An 18,586-nucleotide genomic window follows, 5' to 3' on the forward strand; every position below is an offset into this window, starting at 1 on the left:
ACACCAAGGCGCATTTAGTTTTAGACTACCCATAGATAGGGGTTTGGATAATTCTGTGTATGACGACTATCCGGAAGGCTGCCGGAACACATTTGCTGACATGCCAGGTGACCTAGAGTATCTGAGTAAGAACATGGCTTCATACTTGTATTCCAAGGGCTGAGTACCTATAATCACTAGTTGATAAAGATGCAGTGTTCATATGATGATCATCCGCCGTAATTGAACCCATAAAATGCAAGAGCTCGTCGTATATTTTGGCGCCACTCTCTAGTAAAAATCCTTTGTTGGCTTTATAATTGGTAGAAGTCACCCGCATCGAGCTACGCCGTCTTGTGTTACCACCCTTCTTTTGGTTCTATTATTCGAAGCTCAGCTCAGCTTCCATTGTGATGAGAACTAGCACGGTGTTATGTTAGCTTCTTATGAGATAAGCAATTATCATAGGCTACTAGGAGTCTTATACACTATATACCCGGGTATGTAACTGCAGTGGAGGGTGATTAATATGTCAGACTGCAGGAAGGCTTGTACTACTTCGCGGCATACACCGTCATTAGGATAGTCAGCTATAAAGGAACCATATGAGCACCCCTTGCTTTTAAAGCAGGTAGAACTAGGAGGTTAACGAAGTCGACAGATCATCGTTGCTAACACTGTTGAACCGCCTATATAAGTGAAAGAAACCCACATCTTTCGAGTATCCTACCTAATTTAAGAATTACCTAAAATCTATTTTATCATTCATCGTTACCACCTCTTCGCCCGTATAATTTAGATTGAAATGGGCAAATACGTAATTACCGGCATCAAGGCCGGCATCACTCCTGATACAGTACCCCTCCGCCTAGAGGTTGATAGCTGGTACCCAGGACAGACTAAGGAGCACCTCCTTCAGAACAGCCTTTTCATCTGGGCCCTACGTTTTCTAGAAGACAAGGATCCTAAAGAGAAACTCTCCTACTTCCAGATCGCTGGTTAGTATCGCCCCGTCGGAAATTCCACCCTTTGGAATCCTCACAACTAAACTTTATGCTTCTTAGGTATCCATGGATCCCCTTACGAACCATGGGATGAGAATACCGAGAGTCAAACCCCAGATGAGGGCTACTGCACTCACGACAGCATTCTCTTCCCTTGCTGGCATCGACCGTACATGCTCCTATTTGAGGTATGTCACAGAGCCGGCCCTTCTAACTAAGAGGGTTATTATAACTAAGTTATATCGTAGCAAGTCCTCTATGAGGTTATGGAGAACGAAGTGATCAAGAAGCTACCCGAAAATATGCGAAAGGTTTGGCGTGACGCAGCTGCTACCTTCCGATTGCCTTATTGGGATTGGGCAGAGAAAAAGAAGCGAGGGGACGCGGTTGTCTACGATGTCCCAATAATCGCCAAAGCCCCTGAGATTGAAGTTATTAACTTGAATGATGGCACTACCACGGTCAAAATCGACAACCCAATGTACAAGTTCACTATGCCAGGTGGAGCAGCAATGGGTTCCTATAATGTCGGAGACGTGGATGATCAGACGTCAGAGGGCAAAAAGATTTCCATTCCAGTAAGCAAGCCTTTGTTCTTGGTTTATGTGTATCTCAAACTAACCGCCCAATTCTATCCATAGTTTTCCAAATCCAAAAGTACCAGTAGATGGGCCCCTTTCGAATCTGAGTCGCCCAATGTTTCCACCGAGTGGATAAATGGAGAAGTCAATAACGAAATGGCGGCCGAGGCGCTCAACGACCATAAGTGGTATAACGGGGAAAATCTGCCCTTGGCCGAGATGACATACCGTCTCTTTTTACCACAATACATCACTTCGTTCTCTCAATTCGCCACAACAAAATATAGTGAGACTAATGAGGCAGCATCATACTTGAACCTGGAGTTTGTACACAACAATGTTCACAACTGGACCGGCGGTACAGACAAGTACATTGGACATATGACGGAAGTTCCAGTTGCTGCGTTCGACCCGATCTTTTTCATGCACCACTGGTAGGATTCCCAATCCATCGTTGCGAGACCCGACACTAATACATCTTCAAACAGCAATGTCGACCGACAATTTGCTATCTGGCAAGCCCTCAACGTAGATAACAAAGACAACTGGTTCGAAAGGCAGGATGAACAACTAGTAGATAACGGCACTTGGTCTATTGAGAAAGGATCCACCGACACCCCGAAGACTCCACTGACTCCTTTTCATAAGGACACGGAGGGAACTTACTTTACGTCTGACGATATTAGGGACTGGACGCAGTGGGGTTACTCGTACCCCGAGCTTCAACCCTGGCTCCCTAAGTATAAACCAGAGGGCAAATTCGACAAGCAGCTTTATCTCAATGACATCCAAAATCAGCTGAAAAAGCTCTACAGTTCTCCTGAGGTAGAGGACGCTCCGGCCGACATCATCGTCAACGTTGAGTACAAGAGGTAAGGCTTTTCAAACATAAACAATTATAAAAGGCTGCATTTAGTATCATGTTAACCATCGTCTAGATTCGCTTTGGATGGCATCCCATATACCGTATACTTCTTCATTGGTGATGAAGATAAGATAAACCAGTACAAAGAACCACTCTACACCCACCCGAGCCTTGTGGGGTATGTATACACGTTCACTAATCCGGTTTACCAAAATCCGGATGCTCCAGGATGCGGACATTGTAGGGCCAAGTCTGCTGAGGGAACAACGTCGACGGCTCAGATACCAATCACCGCCGCGCTGCTCCCTCGTGTATCTTCCTCGCAGGATGTCGCCTCGACAACTAGTAGTCACAGCTTACCCTCGATCACGGATCCTGAAAACGTATCGCAGCATCTGGAGAAGAATCTTCATTGGAGAGTCAAAGTAGTAAGTCTGAGCAATTTTCCTTTTATTTGTATCATATGCCCACCTACCTATACCTAGAGATCCCTTAATGCCAAACATGGTCCTAATCTACGTGCTAGCACGGTCATGATGTTTCGATTCCAAATGACGACCCTTTTGTCAAAGTTTCGGTCTATCATCGCAAGGTGGATCCAAGCCACAGGTCAAGAGGCCACGGATACTCCCATCTCAAGCACGCAACCCGAGGGAAAGCCGGGGGCTTCTGGGCTTAATTGGGAGTCGAGTTCCCTGAGTCAGCGGGTATCAAATTAGACTTGGAAATATTATTGTAGAAATTAGTCTCTACCTCCTAAGACCAAGCGGAAAGAGAAAGTTTTCAGATATCAGGTACACAATAACTCTTTACTCTGATCAGATCAAACTAAGAGGTAGCTACCTACATTCATTCAGCTCAACAAAGACCAGTCAGCCTTCGACGCTTCTTATTGGCTCAAGTCGCTTTCCCATCTATGTAGTATGATTAGTCAATAAAGAAAATTTTGTCTCAGATGCTCCGTAGTAACCCCCTGGAAGTGTTACAACTATTGTCTGAAATACTATGGTACGCACGTATGACAGGTTAAATGAATGTTGGTGTATACTGTACACAATAGAAGATGCAAGCGAGGTACATATATCGGCTTGGTATCGGCTAGTGGCGGTAATAGCTGTCGCCAAGGCCATTAACTTGAGTAAAACACCAAATAATTATCAAAAGTGGGTCATTATATGCGTTCGAATAGCCTCAATATGCAATATACTTACGAGGAAACTCATAATTGAAATGCCCCCTACAAAGATGATTAAGCATCCGGAATTCCAATACTAAGCCTTATAATACTAAATTATCTTTCAAGAGGCCACACCCCGGACTACACCGCACCAAGGTCAGAATCAAGCCATTTCTGTCAGGGTATAAATGAAGCTAGTATGAATTACTATACGGCTACTATACAGCAGCTTCGCTGCTACTTCTAACATTCACTCTACGTATGACATAGTTACATACATCAAGAGTTCTCTCTGACACTAACGGTCCAAGGCACTATCGTAGTAGTGGCTTGGCTACAATTAGAATCTGCACTTAGTGGCACTGCCATGCAATAGACACTCACTAATAGGCGCGATCGAAATATATAACCTAGTTGGATCCACAATGCGGAATACGATGTATACGACGACCGCTTTAAGTAAACCGCAAGGGGAACTGACCAATTACAAGCTAGTATCTTCTGCTAAGGCCTTTCGCGCATGACAAGATCTGATCTATGTCGAGACGGTATGGATGGGCGATGAAGGGATATAAAGGAAATCATATCGCCGGTAAATTTTGGGAGTCGAAAATTGAAAACGCAAAGAATTAAGCACCTATTAAAGATATAGGTATTAATAATTACCCCTTTTCTCTCGCTATTCGATTACAACATACCTTGGGTACAATATCAAAGACCTATAGTCAAAACCCCCTTACCGGTCCAAGAACTTCATTTTCGATTATATACCAACAATTAAATCAATTCACCATAAGGCCTGCCTAAATTCAAGAACAATGAATTCCTACTCCAACTCCAACTACAACCCCCCCGCCGACATCCCGCCGCAACTCTCAGACCTGCACTGCTTCACCGAGACCGAAGGCGTCATCACAACCACCATGTTCGACGTGCCGGGGTACCGCGTAGTCAAAGTCCTCGGCACCGTCTACGGCCTAACCGTCCGGTCGCGGAACTGGGCCGCGAGCATGAGCATGGTGATCAAGAGCATAGCCGGCGGCGAGCTGCGCTGGTTCACCAGTATGGTATGTACCTACCTAACCTAACCTATCTACCTCGTCTACCAAACCTATCTCCTTCTTATTACACGCCATGATAATTAATTAATAATTGTCAAGCTCTACTCGGCGAGGAACGATGCAATTAGTCGAGTCGTGGCCGAGACCAAGGCGCGCGGTGGGAATGCTATTATCTGCCTCCGCTTCGAATCGGGTGATATGGCTAGTTTCGCCCAGTGCTGCGCTTATGGTACCGCTGCTGTTATCGAGAAAATTGATCCCAGTACACAGGTTCCTCCGCAGCTTGTTAATTAACTTCGACGCATGTTTTAAATTGCGTGGGCTGACGGGAAGGTTATGTTGGAATGTGGGATGGCAATAAGCTTTTAAGGGGGGGTTGAAACTGCGATGACATTGGAAGCTCAAGGGTTGTTTATGACCGTTAGATACCACAGAATTGATTATGAGTATATGGCTTCATATTGTATTTATTTGTTGATATATTCTATGCAAAAGCATAAAAGTCCGAATAGATGTATGTACACCAGGACGCCGCCATACAATGCAGTCTATAATGAATCCAACCTGGATAACCCTGACAGAGGCAGTATCTGCCCGCCGCTGGCTTTGATCCCCGACTTCTTGACAATTTCTATGTCTCTCTTCGCTTTATTAGGTATGGGCTTCGCATCCGTGACCTTCAACCATTCGCCGTTGAATGCGTTGATGAGCCAGTTGTTTAGTTCTGCCCCGTGTTAGCGTGCGATGTCCTCGATAGACAACAGTATGAATGAGAGAGGGGGGGTGACTTACTATCGTAAACGATGCGATTCGCATTATGGAAGTAAATACCATGATTGCTGTCCGGGAACATATGTAGATCGTAGTTTTCAACACCAGCCAGGTCGAGCTTGTCTAACAACGTGAGTGTGTTTTGCATGTGCACGTTATCGTCTGCGACACCATGCATGATAAGGAAGCGCACGTTCTGTGCCAAGGCCGTAGCGTTGCTGACGGCAGTGCCATCGTAGCCCTTCTCGTTCTGTTGCGGCGTGAGCATATACCGCTCCGTGTAGATACTATCGTAGAAGCGCCAGTCTGTTACCGGCGCCACCGCCATGCCGTACTTGAATGTAGCGCCCGCATCTTGCTCCAGCGTCTTGAGCGTCTGGAACCCACCATATGACCATCCCCAAATTGCAACCCGCGACTCATCTATATATGGCTTTTCAGCCCAGATCTTAGCTGCTGCGATCTGATCCTGAGCCTCTATTTGTCCGAGGTGCTCTCGTACAATCACGCGCGCCTTCCGCCCTATGAATCCTGTCCCGCGCCCATCAACCGTAACGACGACGTATCCCAAGTTGGCAGCCACGTACGACTGGAAGTCAACAGCGAAACGCTTGTCAACAGACTGCGAGCCAGGGCCGGAGTACTGTTGGAAGAGCACGGGGTATTTCTTCTTGGGATCGAAGTGCGCTGGGCGGCGCTCGAGGTAGTTGAGCTCGACATCATCTATAGTAATGGTACCGTAGTCTAGCAATGGCAGCTCGTGCTTCTTTGCCTTATCTGCCAAGTCCTTGTTCTCTTCAATAATGTGTTCGTATACCTCTGGGTTACCCGGGGTGCTCATAACCTTTTGCGTTGGTATATTTGGTCCCTTATACGTGACGAGGGCGTATCCAGCTTTGGCGGAAAAGGAAACATCATAATAACCTTCCTTGCTGACATCAATCATCTCTTTCAAGTGAGACCCGTCAAACTTAACACTATAAATGTGTCGCTGGATAGAGGACTCCTTTGTAGCAACAAAATATGCCAGATTATTCTTCAGATCAACCGCAGAAGGCGCTGCCACGACCTCCCAATTCCCCGATGTTAACATGACAGGCTCTTCGGAGTCCAGAGGGCTGAAGTATGCCATGTGATCCCTATCATCCTTAATAACAGTGTCGATGTAGCCGTCGTCAGGTCTACCGTTTGAAGGGTCCGCTGGGATATATGTGGTATCATGTGATATTTCAAACCAGCCGCCATCTAACTTGCCCACATCGACCGTCCTGACAGTCTTGCCCGTTCGAGAAGTAACGTCGATTAGAATAACCCGCATGATGTCGCTGACACGATTCGTCTCCTTCACAAGGACCTTGCTTCCAGCCCACGTGATGTCAGTAATTAACAAGTCATCCGCGGCAAAGCCTCCCTCAATCTCGACCGAGAAAACATCGCCTTTGGTCATATCGTAGAACAGAAGGTCTACAAATGGGTTGGGCGAACCGGCCTTGGGGTATTTCAGCTGTTGCACTTCTGGGTAACTTTCTTCTCCCGCGGGAGGTGCCTCACCACTCGGCCTATCAATAAAAAACTGGATTGGATATTCAGGCACTAGGGTTTCGTTCGTTCTTAAGAAGGCCACAAAGTCTCCCTTTTCAGACCACCACGTCGCGCTATTATCACCGAAGACCTCTTCTTCGTACACCCAATCCGGAATACCGTAAAAATACTCTGGTCCACCATCTTTCGTGATCTGCACAACGTTCTTGCCTTCTAACCGTCGTACATACAGGTTGTTCGCACTTGTATATATAACAGCATCACTTTTCGGACTCCACTGGGCAAGTTGCACTCGGAGGTTGGGATCCTGAGGGTTTAGGGGCTCAGCAGTTTGAGATTCGACGTCGAATATCCAGTATACACCAGTAAAAGAATATCTCCAAACGCTTTTCGTCTGGGTGGCGATAAGTATTTTCTTTAGATCCGGGCTCGGCCAGACCTGGTCTGGTGATAGTTGTTGATCGCCAGCCTTAAACCAAGGTTGTTGCATGAGCGTCTGCGCGGATTTTATTTCCCCACCGCCTGCGGCGTGGTCTTCATTCTTACTCCGAACATCTTCGACGACGAGGAAATCCTTCCCAGTCGCGCCTTTTTCCAAAAGCAATCCGTCTTCTCCGTTCGCACCCGCGATCCAGCTTATTCCATGGCTCTGAGGCCGCCAGTAACCGTCTAATACCTGATCTAACGTGACTTTCTTGCCAGATCCGCGAGCTGCCGTAGCAGTTGGATCATGCTCCTTTTGAGAAGAGTGCTGATATGATTTGGTCGATAAATATGTGAATAGACCAACTAGCCAAGCAGCAAGAAATACGCCGGCCATAATAAGGACGAACCTCTTTAGAGACTTATCTACCCCGACGGCCCTCCTTTCGGGAAGGGGAGGTAAGAAGCCCCCAGCTTCATCCTCAGAGTCATCGTGTAATGGATCCTCGTCATCCAAATCGGAAATGTTCTCGTTGAGTTTTTCTCGTTCGCTAAGTCGTTCGAATACTAAACTTGTCGTAGATACAGAAGAAAGGGAGTCGCGCGATGGTCTCGGGGACGCTGCAGGAAAGTTAGCAAGGAATATCGTCTAATCCGTCTGGAGACTCGATTCGCATACCCATTGTCGCGTGTTTCTCCTTAGATAAATAGAGAGGCCATGTGACGTAGAACCAAAATAACTTAGCCGGCCCGCGCGACACTCCAATTCGAATCTGGGTATTATTGTATATACACGCTTTAATCCCACTTAATGACAAAAAAGCCGACAGATCAGACGCGTTGCTCTCAACGAAAGATGTCGAATTTCGAACTAATGATCAATGTTCCTAAGATGTGGCGTCATCTCCTAATCCCACATCGGATTGACGTGTACTTTGTAAAAAGTATCGGTACACAGCCACCCTGCGCCATAATAACTTAGGTACGAAACCCCTATTTAGCGATATATGATTCATTGCATATCTGTCATAGCCGTTTGTTAAAATCGGAATAGGGGTACTTATTTTGGATGCCAGCAATAAGCGTAACGGAGTGTACTTTTACTTAGCCTTTCCTTTTTCTCAAATTACTATAATATACCGCAAGCTTAGCACCTGGTTCAATCATTAGAATCCTCCACCAGTTTATGCGGAATGATTTTATTATTTCCGTCTCCCCTACAAGAATGCGAGCCTAGAGAAAATGTATCGTCACCACTTGGGAAAAGAATTAAAAATTAATTCCCTTTGTGTCCTTCGCCTCGCTCTTTAAATATCTGGTTATGGTTGGTGTGCTCCCTTTCTTTGGTTTTTCCATAACGGTCATGCCATCCATTTTACAGCCTAACCCAACCAGATTCGCCCCGTGTGGCAAGGTCAAGTTAAGCATCTTTTCCAAGGAGTAGGACTCGTTTGCTCTCTTCATCTCCTACTTCTTGAGCATAAGCAATCAACTCGTCAAGCTTTTCTGTTGGCAAGCCTGCATGGGCAATCATCCGGAAATATATGAGATGGCTTTTTGCGCTGCGTGGCTGCCGGTGTTCGTAAGTAGATATCATGTCCCTTGCAATAGAATATGCCTGGTCGTAGCGTTTTAAAACGGCGCCATGTTTAGTGAGTATTAAGCACTCTCTGTAGTAACTCGGTTCGAAGAACTTAAACAGGAGTTCGTGCAGATGCTCCTTATTCAGCATTGCCACGGTAGCTTCGGTCAACAGTTCTTCGAGTAGCTTCGCACTAGAAGGTCTATCATCAACCTCATCAACTATCCAATCCTCATTAATGATCCATTCCAGCAACGTCCTTCCATCAAATAAAGGTGTATCCATCCTAGCACCACCACGTAGGAGTGCCCATACTTTTTCCCGATGCTGCGCATGGTCATAGCTCCTATGTTGGACGAAAAGATCCAGTGGAGTACGTCCGGATGTATTTTGACCATCCACACGAGCACCCAATGATAAGAGATGAGATACCATTTGGTGATGCCCTTGCACCACAGCCTCTCCTAGGGGAGTGTGTCCCCTTAGATAGCTCTCCTCCAGGTCTACACCAGCTTCTATTAATCTAGAAATCATGGCGCACGCTGCAGGGAAGTCAAATCCCGAACCCATAATGCAAGCATGAATGGGGTGCGGTACTCTAGGGTTCGGGGATCTCCAGTTAATCATCGCGCCTGCATCAAGTAGTGCTTCTGCATAGACATATTGGCCATGCTTAAGAGCAAGGATGAATGGAACTTGATCTTTGGAATCTTGGGCGTTGACATTGGCTCCAAGCTCAATTAGCTTCTTGAATGTACTCAGATGACGACCACGATCGCGCCGCTTAATCAACGAGACTAAGGCTGTTGGACACCCACTGATACCTTCCTCGTCAATGGGTTGTACGTGCTCGCGAATTAGAAATTCCATCACACGCACCATATCCTTGTCAACCGCTATATGAAGAGCTGAATAGTAATTTAACCGCTCAAATAAACTTTTCCACCTCTGGAGGGAGTTAAGGGTGAATCTAGGAGTAGCTCCAAGTTTAAGTAACAACAAGGCAGCATCTTCACGTCCACAGTGGAGTGCGGTGAACAACGGGGAATTAGACGCCCGGACAAAAGTCCCAGGTTGGAGTTCGTTGTCGACTGACGAGCCATGGCTTAATAGCCATTTTATAACTTCAACATGTCCCTCCCCGCAAGCCTGGAGTAGTGGTCGATCGTAATCGTAGTGTATGTCCAGTCCGAAGGAATGAGCAGCTTCAAGAGTGCCAATTATGCCATTTTTAACGGCAAATTCAATAGCTACCGGGCTTCCAAAGGTCTTGTAGAGTATTCCGTTGAAGACAGAACAGAGCTTTTTATTGACGAGAGCAAGGGACGCGAGATCACTTCTTTTCAGATTGCCGCGAGTCACGATAATTTGGAAAAGTTCATAGGGTAAATCTAGTAGCTTGGCCATGGTGACGAATGCTGTATCTTCCCAAAACGACGTATTTTCCAGACTAAGATTTGCTGATGTAAAGTTTGCTGATGTGAGGTTTGCTGATGTGTAATTTGTTGTTTGTTGAATTGCAAAACATAGAAATCGTTTGTAGGAGACGGATACCTACATTGTAGATCCCGTAGCTACAGTGACTCAGGCACTCATACAATGAGGCAGTTGCTGCCTGCGTCTATACGCATATATCTATAATAGACAATAGCTAGACCCTAATCCTTGTAATCCTAATCTCAACTAATACAGCAACGATGTCACTACTATATAATCTAGGGAATCACAACCTTACGTACCTTACGTACCTAAATGATAACATACTGTCGGTAGACAAGGTCTAGTCCATATTATGCGTACGTACGGATTAGGGGTGTCGAGGCAGCAGTGATACGAATGATTTCTTGTATAATGATGTCTGTCTTAAGATTCGAGATAGATGCGGCTCTCCTTCGAGCCGCATCTATATACTCGTGCTGGACGGATTATCATCTAATCAGATCTAATCCAATACACAGTGTGCAAATATACTTGTAAATGAATTGAATCGAATTTTGGGTATTACATTATCTGATTTATATATACATGAGTGCATTTTCAACTCCAGCGTATACCTATGCATACCTCCCCAAGTCCACATTAAAGACTCAGGTAGTCCAACATCCCAGTCAAGGATCCAACTATAGGAGTACCGCGACGCCAAGAGCACCGGCGGCAGCCATGGCACCTGCAACCATACCAGTGGGCCGGGCAGCAAGACCCGGCGATACGGTTGTAGAAATGGCAGAACTGGCGTCGCCTGCACTTGAAGCTGCAGCACCACATCCCTCTCCAAGGAAAGCGCTGATAGAAGCTACGGCCTGGCTGACTTGGACGTCGCTATCACCGCACTTGGTAGCAGCGACTTGGAGGTCGCTGCTGTGCTTGCTGAGCCAGCTGCTCGCTGCTTGGTCGTACGAGCTGTATTGGGAAGACAACGACTGCGGTACCTGGGTGGCCTCGCACAAGACGGTCGGATTGCTGGTGTCGGCCGTGGCTGCGAACGACTCCATGTACGACAGCAGCTCGGATGGGACATCGGGGACGTCGGAGCCCAGCGGCGCTAAAGCGGAAATACACTCGGGGCTTTGTGTGATGGTAGGTAATTCGGGCCCTTCCGAAGTTGCCTGTCGCACCTCGACGACAATACGTTCCTGGCGCAGGTTGTGCAAGTTCCTCAGCTGCAGTGGACTGTACGTCGCAGCGGCGGTAGAGGCGAGACCGAGAAAAGCGAGCGTGAGTTGGGAAACCATTTTGAATGAGTTGTACGCCGACGCGTTTGTTAATTAACGAAGGTTTGTTTAAAGCTGAAGATTCGGTTTAACTGAAGAGTTCCGCAAGTCGAGGATGGAATGCGATTAGAATCTTACAGCTTACTGACAAGTTTATATATGTAGAACTATGTACCTACCTTATATCAAAACGACGGATCCCATAAGGCAGAGCCAAGGGTTCGACACGTTCCCAAGCCTCAAAACCCGATATGTCATTACTCTTGACTGTACCGCTGACTATGGGGAGATTCATCTTGGCAGATGTGATCCTTTAAAAGACCAGTTTAGGTATAGTACGGGGTATTCGGTCATCTTAAATCGCCCCTGTCAATTTTATTATAGAAAAATGAACCAATCAATATCGTCCTCTCGCGCAACGACAGGCATGAGTAAAGCAGATCTTGCGGGCCAGGTTCCAGATCGAGACGCACAGCCGTTCTCTCGGCTTTTAAGGCTGCGCTGCAAGGGTCCATGGGACATTTTTATTTAGATCGTGGCTTTGCTGCTCAGCTGAGGATCTGAGTAATACTTTCGACGTCAGGATCTTCATTGGCCAAGAATATCGTACGGTGCGCCAATCGACCGTAACCGCGTTTACTAGACGACAATCACTGTGCCAGTCAATTACTTCATCTATCATAGTAGACGATGTGGACCGGTTAGAATGTTATGATCGCTAGGACTTGCGCCTGTTTAAGCATAGAATATCAACTACCTACCTTAGGTACCTAGTTAACGTATCCTCGGAGTTTGCAAATACATAGGGGTCTAAGCTACAAACTGCCCCTTTTCATCACTTATACAGATATGATACAACGTGCAGAGTTTAGAAAATATTAGTTACAATGTTGTTTAAGATAGTTATTAAAATTAAACTAAGTCTAACATTCCAAGATGTTGAAAGCAACTAGATAAAGAGTATGTTTCCTAAGATGAAAGCTCCAACATACAATGGGCCATATGTTCCATAGATAAAGGAACCTGACTCTCCCTAGCTAAAGATCAATGCCAATGAAAGAGAAAAGGAGAAAGCAAAAGGTAATCACGGTATACTAAGCAATTATTCAAGCCGCCTTCTTCTCCACGTACTCAAGACCCCATTCCACCTTCTTCGCCGCGATCCTCTTCTCAGCAGCCTCTGCCTCCGCGTAGAGTCCCAGATCATCAAGCAAGTCGATGCAGTCATACGCGCCATCTTCGTCCGTAGAAGCATCGCAGTTCTCCAGGACGCGAGCGAACTCGTGATACGGCGATCGAATGGCGAATTTAACCAGGCCCACGCAGATCTTCGCCCAGGTCACCACCCAGGAGCTAAGACTGCCCTCGGCTCCGCGGAACTCGATCGTGCGCCCTTGGTAGTGGCGCAGGAACGAATCGCACGCGTAGTGCCGGAAGTTCACCATGGACGCGCCGCGGGGATACATGAGGTGCGCGATTTCGCAGCTGCTTGCGCTCTGGTAGATCTGCTGGACGCCTGCGAATACGCCTGGGTCTGGCGCTCGCTGGGAACGTGGGCCCTCGAAGTAGAGACCGGCGCAACCGAAGTCTCTTGACTTTTCGGTCATGTCTTCGAGCTGCTCGTTGGTATAGCGCGGCCTTACGATTCTTGGAATATTTCGTGTGCGGACGGGCTTGTTGGGCTCGATAGGCTGGCTGAACGGATCTTCAGACGCTTTGATTACCTTCTTTTCCTCTTCTTTCTCCCCTGCCGTCTTTTCGTTTGCTCCTATTTCCTCTTTTGGTGCTTCCTCCTCCTTAGTATCCGGCTTTGGCTGGAAAGGTTCAAAGCCACTCTTCTTCCTATGTTCCTCGAAATCATCCACATACTTATTCGCTCGATGCTCCTCCCTCCAGGATATCGGCTCCTCTCCGTGTCGGACCTCCGTGGCAAGATACCGGATACAATCTCTTGCGGGATCAGCTTCGTGCATCGGGCCAGGGCTCATTGCTTGACCGGCTAACAGATTTGATAAGTTACTCCTATCCCGCATTGTTCGGCAGTTATAGTTCGCTACCCGCCAGGGGTGATTGAGGGTGGTAAGCAAATGCTCCGTAGCAAATACTAGCGAAGCAATGCGTCGCATAGAGTCGAGAGGGAAGTACTCGCCACCGTTTCCAACATGAACATGAAGTCCACAGGAATGGTTGACACGACACCTATACGACGAGGTTAGAAGCTGTCGAGCGTAATTAAGAACTTCGAAAGCACCAGGAATATCTGGCTCGACAGGAGACTGAACCTCGACGCCCACCCATCGAAACTTTTCAATCCAATCAAAGGTTTTGGCTTCGAAGGGTTCGTTGACGGTAACGTCGTCCGTAACTCCCCAATGGTTATAATTGCCAAGTATGCTTTTGATAAAATCGGTCTTATACATATATGTATGACTTTTAATATTGGTTGGAAGGTTGTGCTTCTCGAAGAGAGCCTTGATCATCCCGTGAATCACTCGCTCAACGTTTCCATCCTTTGGTACCTCCTTTATCCTAATGACCGGAGGTAGACCTTTGATATGTTCGAGGGCATCGTCGCCGCCCTCGAGCAGCCAAGGAACTAGAAATTCCATCTCAACGCCGAAAGTAAGACGTGGTGGCCGTGGCTCCGCGGGGGGAGCAATATTTGCCGACATAGTGTCTTGATTTCTTCGATAACTTGAAAGGTGCAGTTGTGTGTTTGTGTGATGGTGAAAGGTATTGATTTCAATAAGTTATTAGAATTAATTATTCTGTTGTAACATCCATCAAATCAGATTTCAGCGGCTACCTATTTACATATAGCATCAAGAACAGGGTTGAACAATGTCATCGTTTAGAGACGTGCTTTGTAATCTAGTTTTAAACGACTCGTTGGAAAAAAACATGCAAGTTATTCGAAAATAACTATAGCGTAGCTTCACTAGAACGATGTACTATCATTAATACTGCTCAGTTGCTAAATCTGTAGCATCCATACGTTCGAATAAGCTCTTCTGTGTAGGGCTTTTGGGGGTAAAGGAGTTTAATACCCTATAAAAGATATATAACTTAGGTAGACAATCAAGAAGCACCGCTTTGTAGGTGGTAGAGTAACATAGCTGTACGCTCAAGCACCAACAGCAGTAGGCACGCCTACGTTTTTAATCTCTTTTACGAGAGTCTCTGCGCCGCTTTGAGGTCCTTGTTTCGCTGAATCCTGGTGCTCGATATTCCACTCTAAAACTTGTTGACAAATTCCCTCTATCGTGTTATAGACAGGTCGGTACCCGATCCCGCCCTCGTCGACGCTTCGTCCCGCACCCTCATTTGATGCTAGCAGATGCGAGCAGGCAGTGAAAATGGCCGGTTGTAACTTCGCTAGTTCGCCCTTGGGTCGCGGTACTATCCATCCGAGGACCGGCGTCCGGCTTGCTAGGTCAAACCACTCAATGATATGTGCGAGAAATAACATGATCCCAGGTTGTAGGTACATGACCTTGATAGGTGCCGTGTTGGCCGTGACCGTGGCTCGTAATAACCCGTAGACATCCTCATACATGGGCGGTGGTCCAGGGTCCGTAACGGTAAACGCGCGGCCGGCACACTTAGGCATTACCTTCTCATCTCTCAAGAGCGCTGCCTCGAAAAGTAAATGCGCCAACGACACATTTCCGGCGTGCACGAAGTTTTGGATAATATTCCTCGTCCAACTCGGGAACGTACCAGCCCTCAAACATAGCCCAACGATCTGGTCGCCGTGACTGCTACCATAGATACCGTTCGCGGGGCGCACGAGCCCCGTGCGGAAATCGGAGTTGTTGGCCTCGGAGATAAGGCGTTCAGCGGTCGCCTTTGCGTGCGCGTAGTTGCTGAAGAATTGCGCATGCGGTCGCAACGGTCGGTCAAAATCAGAGTCGTCGAGTACTTGCCAATAGTTCTCAGGCCAGCGCCGGAATGGATTGTTCCAGTACTTGACGGGCATGTAGGCGACCGAGGCGGACGACGTCGATACGAAGACGTCAGCACCGGCTTGCTTCGATGCGTCTAAGACATTTCGCACACCGTCTACATTGACGCGCTTTACGCGCTCATAAGTCTTTAGCGAGCGCTCCGATGCTTGGATGATAGCAGCCGTATGGAAGACAGTAAGTGGAAGATGGGCAACGCTCTTGGGCCATGGCTTATTAAATGCCGCGAACGTCGCGGGTGGCGATGTGATGTCGGCCTGTGCGAAGTCAACCAGAGCAGCAGAGCCCGTTGTCATATCAGGTCGGACCGGTTTTTGGAAATCGACGATTCGGATGCTCTCGGGAGACTGGCCGCGGGCAAGCAGGTGTAGGACGATTTGACCGCCGACTCCGCCGCAACCGCCCGTGACAATATAACGACGGTTCAGCTGCGGCGGGAGTTGTTTACTCCAGTCGATTGGGTTGGCCTCAATGCGTCGGTAGGTATCTTTGATCTCTTGCTCCGTCCAGCGGCGTGGGGAAACAGCTAACACTTCCGGTGGCGTCTGTTTCAACGCGCTGTTGAGTTTCCATACCCAAGCGATGCCAATTACGAGAAGCGTCGCGATCGCGGTATACAGTGTCTGCTTCCCCGTAGCATCCATTTCACTATTCTTTCTTCTCGCGATCCTGTCTGCATCAAATGAATAAGTAAGAATACTGCCCCGCGGAAAGCTGAGAGCTTTTAAAATATTATTTATTCGTGATCCTAAGTCTTGGCACTTTCTGCCTGTGACCGTTTACAGAGTATACGAATACGAAATCTTTAATCCACCCAAGATTTAGTCTAACCGAGTACAACAACAGGAAATATCGATGGTGTACAGCAGGAAACCATTGCAGACGAGCGCAACGCGCGCTGTGAATCGTAGAGGAAATCGGATATATAAAAGACGATGTCTTGAGGGGAACCAGCAATGAGGATCGCCGATCAATGATCCGCGCCTAAGCGAAGAGCAGATGGTCCAGATGCGGAGACACTTATACCGGCCATCATTACCACGGCGGCCTTCCGGTTTAGTTAGGAGAAGCAGCCTATCGATCCTCATAATTTCATAAGAGGTAGATACATTAGAATAAGAATAAGAAAAACAAAAATAACTATATGAAAATTACAACAATGGCAGAGACACAACCAATTAGCATCGAAAATGCCCGCGGCACGCTGAAAGTAATTTTCTCCGAGGCGACGACATCCGAGGAACGAGTCCGGTGCGCCAAACTCGCCTCTACGGCCTTCGGGAAGCCACTCACCCCGGAACGCTACCTAGAGCGAGAGGAGTATCTCGCAAGTCACCCTCTTGCGCGAGGCACCGGCTGGCGATGGTGGTGTCTCACATTGGCCGACAACCCCGAACATGTGTTGTCCATGTGCAAGACGATGCACAGGGATCTACTAGTCCGGGACGGTTCCGCCACGGGCGGGGAAACGGTGGTGGCACGCCAGGAGCAGGGATACTGCATCTGTAGCGTCGTTACCGATTCAAATTACCGTGGTCGCGGCCTCGCCTCTGTCTTACTGAAAGGCGTTGCTGAATGGTTAGATGGGCCAGGGAATGCGACGGCCAGTATACTATACTCGGACGTAGGAGACGTAGGTCATCTTAACTGCTCCTTCGCGGTTCAACATGCTGATAAGAGTGACTTAGTTCTACGTCAGCAAAGGTTGGGATATTCTAGATTCTTTCGAATCTATTCTAACAGTTCCCCCATCCGTTCCACAAAAGGGGCAAGCTCAGTTTCCGGAGACGCGACCATTAACTACAGAAGATATTCCCCGCCTCTGCGAGCGGGATGTGGAAAGTTTGAAAGATGACTTCCAAAAATATGATCTCCCAAAAGACAGTGTGCTCGTGACTGTCCTACCTACTACGAACATGATCACCTGGCTACAAGCTCGAATAGCATACACGAATAACCAGTCATACGGCAAGACCCCAAAAGTGACAGGCAGTATCTGCGAGAGCGCAGAATCGTGGATATACTGGTACTCCGATCTCCACCATCGAAAGATCATAATCCAGCGCGTCAAACCGCCCCGTGGCCAAGACGAAGCAACCTCGACACGGGTACTCGCCCGGCTCCTACTCGACACCATCGAAGCGGCTGCCAAGTTGGACCTATTAGAAGTGGATATTTGGAATCCGAGCCCGGAGCTTCACAGAGCGATGAAGCTCCTCAATTCGGAATTGGGAATCAAGGTGACAAACCAAAAACGAGAAAGCGAGCACATACCGTGCCTGAGATGGCGAGGTGGCGAAAAGAGGTCAATCATTGCCTCGCCTAATGAGTTTTATCCATGGAGCTAGGTTGAACGTTGTATTTCAGGGGCTTACATACGGCCTTTTCACAAGGGCTATCCAAATCATGGATAATTATAAATATTAAGTCGACATTCATATAGGTAGACTTAGCAGGGTACCTTTAAGGGGCACCCCTGAATTAGCTACAATGATCATATGACATTAAGTTTCTGTAAATTTACATACAACCTAGCCCAGTGATGGTTTTCCTTAGTGGTTGGCGGCACGCAATTAAGACATGATCACGATCAGAAAGAGTAGCTTAATAGTATGTAAATAGAAGTAGGTATTTTATTATGATATTAACTATGGACGCACCTATGTGACTAAAGAAATAAGTGACAAGATGCGTATACTAAACAGTGCTAATAGTAACTAAACAATTTCGTAAATGAATGGGGATACCTAAATAGGTACATATGGAAAGTAACGAGCGTAACGTCCACCGGTCCACCCGCCTGGCCAGATCGAGAGGATGGGCTTTCTGTATTATAACATTCGTATCTGGACGTCTCTGCCCGACTCGATGAAATAAAGTGTGCTAAAATGAATGGCTTTCGTATCCCTACCTCCCACGTAGGAC

At 47.3% G+C, this 18,586-nt stretch overlaps 7 protein-coding genes across 7 annotated transcripts; 3 read left to right on the forward strand and 4 right to left on the reverse strand.

Annotated features, from left to right (window-relative positions):
- Positions 1-784: 784 nt before the first annotated feature.
- Positions 785-3,108, forward strand: F5Y00DRAFT_256668 (Di-copper centre-containing protein; the record flags this gene model as incomplete). The annotated part of the gene is made up of 7 exons (XM_048010450.1): positions 785-977; positions 1,044-1,171; positions 1,232-1,561; positions 1,625-1,998; positions 2,053-2,436; positions 2,503-2,857; positions 2,956-3,108. The coding sequence occupies 7 exons, from the start codon at positions 785-787 to the stop codon at positions 3,106-3,108; spliced, it is 1,917 nt and encodes a 638-aa protein (XP_047870099.1).
- A 1,037-nt stretch (positions 3,109-4,145) lies between these two features.
- F5Y00DRAFT_222450 (DUF74-domain-containing protein) lies at positions 4,146-5,100 on the forward strand. The gene is made up of 2 exons (XM_048005723.1): positions 4,146-4,673; positions 4,767-5,100. The coding sequence occupies exons 1-2, from the start codon at positions 4,425-4,427 to the stop codon at positions 4,959-4,961; spliced, it is 444 nt and encodes a 147-aa protein (XP_047870100.1). The 5' UTR covers positions 4,146-4,424; the 3' UTR covers positions 4,962-5,100.
- On the reverse strand, positions 4,955-8,460 carry F5Y00DRAFT_2261 (dipeptidyl peptidase IV N-terminal region-domain-containing protein). The gene is made up of 3 exons (XM_048006279.1): positions 8,083-8,460; positions 5,460-8,024; positions 4,955-5,391 (listed from the first exon to the last, which is right to left on the reverse strand). The coding sequence occupies exons 1-3, from the start codon at positions 8,084-8,086 to the stop codon at positions 5,216-5,218; spliced, it is 2,745 nt and encodes a 914-aa protein (XP_047870101.1). The 5' UTR covers positions 8,087-8,460; the 3' UTR covers positions 4,955-5,215.
- Positions 8,461-11,105: 2,645 nt separating this feature from the next.
- Positions 11,106-11,717, reverse strand: F5Y00DRAFT_256671 (uncharacterized protein; the record flags this gene model as incomplete). Its single annotated transcript, XM_048010451.1, has 1 exon — positions 11,106-11,717. One exon carries the CDS (start codon positions 11,715-11,717, stop codon positions 11,106-11,108), a length of 612 nt encoding a protein of 203 aa, XP_047870102.1.
- Positions 11,718-12,733: 1,016 nt separating this feature from the next.
- On the reverse strand, positions 12,734-14,368 carry F5Y00DRAFT_267427 (uncharacterized protein; the record flags this gene model as incomplete). The annotated part of the gene is made up of 1 exon (XM_048012067.1): positions 12,734-14,368. One exon carries the CDS (start codon positions 14,366-14,368, stop codon positions 12,803-12,805), a length of 1,566 nt encoding a protein of 521 aa, XP_047870103.1. The 3' UTR covers positions 12,734-12,802.
- Positions 14,369-14,494: 126 nt separating this feature from the next.
- Positions 14,495-16,380, reverse strand: F5Y00DRAFT_2316 (NAD(P)-binding protein). Its single transcript, XM_048007044.1, has one exon. The coding sequence runs from the start codon at positions 16,303-16,305 to the stop codon at positions 14,821-14,823; it is 1,485 nt and encodes a 494-aa protein (XP_047870104.1). The 5' UTR covers positions 16,306-16,380; the 3' UTR covers positions 14,495-14,820.
- Positions 16,381-16,820: 440 nt separating this feature from the next.
- F5Y00DRAFT_256674 (uncharacterized protein) lies at positions 16,821-18,009 on the forward strand (the record flags this gene model as incomplete). The annotated part of the gene is made up of 2 exons (XM_048010452.1): positions 16,821-17,294; positions 17,350-18,009. 2 exons carry the CDS (start codon positions 16,821-16,823, stop codon positions 18,007-18,009), a joined length of 1,134 nt encoding a protein of 377 aa, XP_047870105.1.
- Between the last annotated feature and the right edge of the window lie 577 nt (positions 18,010-18,586).

The sequence above is a fragment of the Daldinia vernicosa genome, assembly GCF_022497035.1.
Source record: "Daldinia vernicosa strain CBS 139.73 unplaced genomic scaffold F5Y00scaffold_1, whole genome shotgun sequence".
NCBI classification, from domain to species: Eukaryota; Fungi; Ascomycota; class Sordariomycetes; order Xylariales; family Hypoxylaceae; genus Daldinia; species Daldinia vernicosa.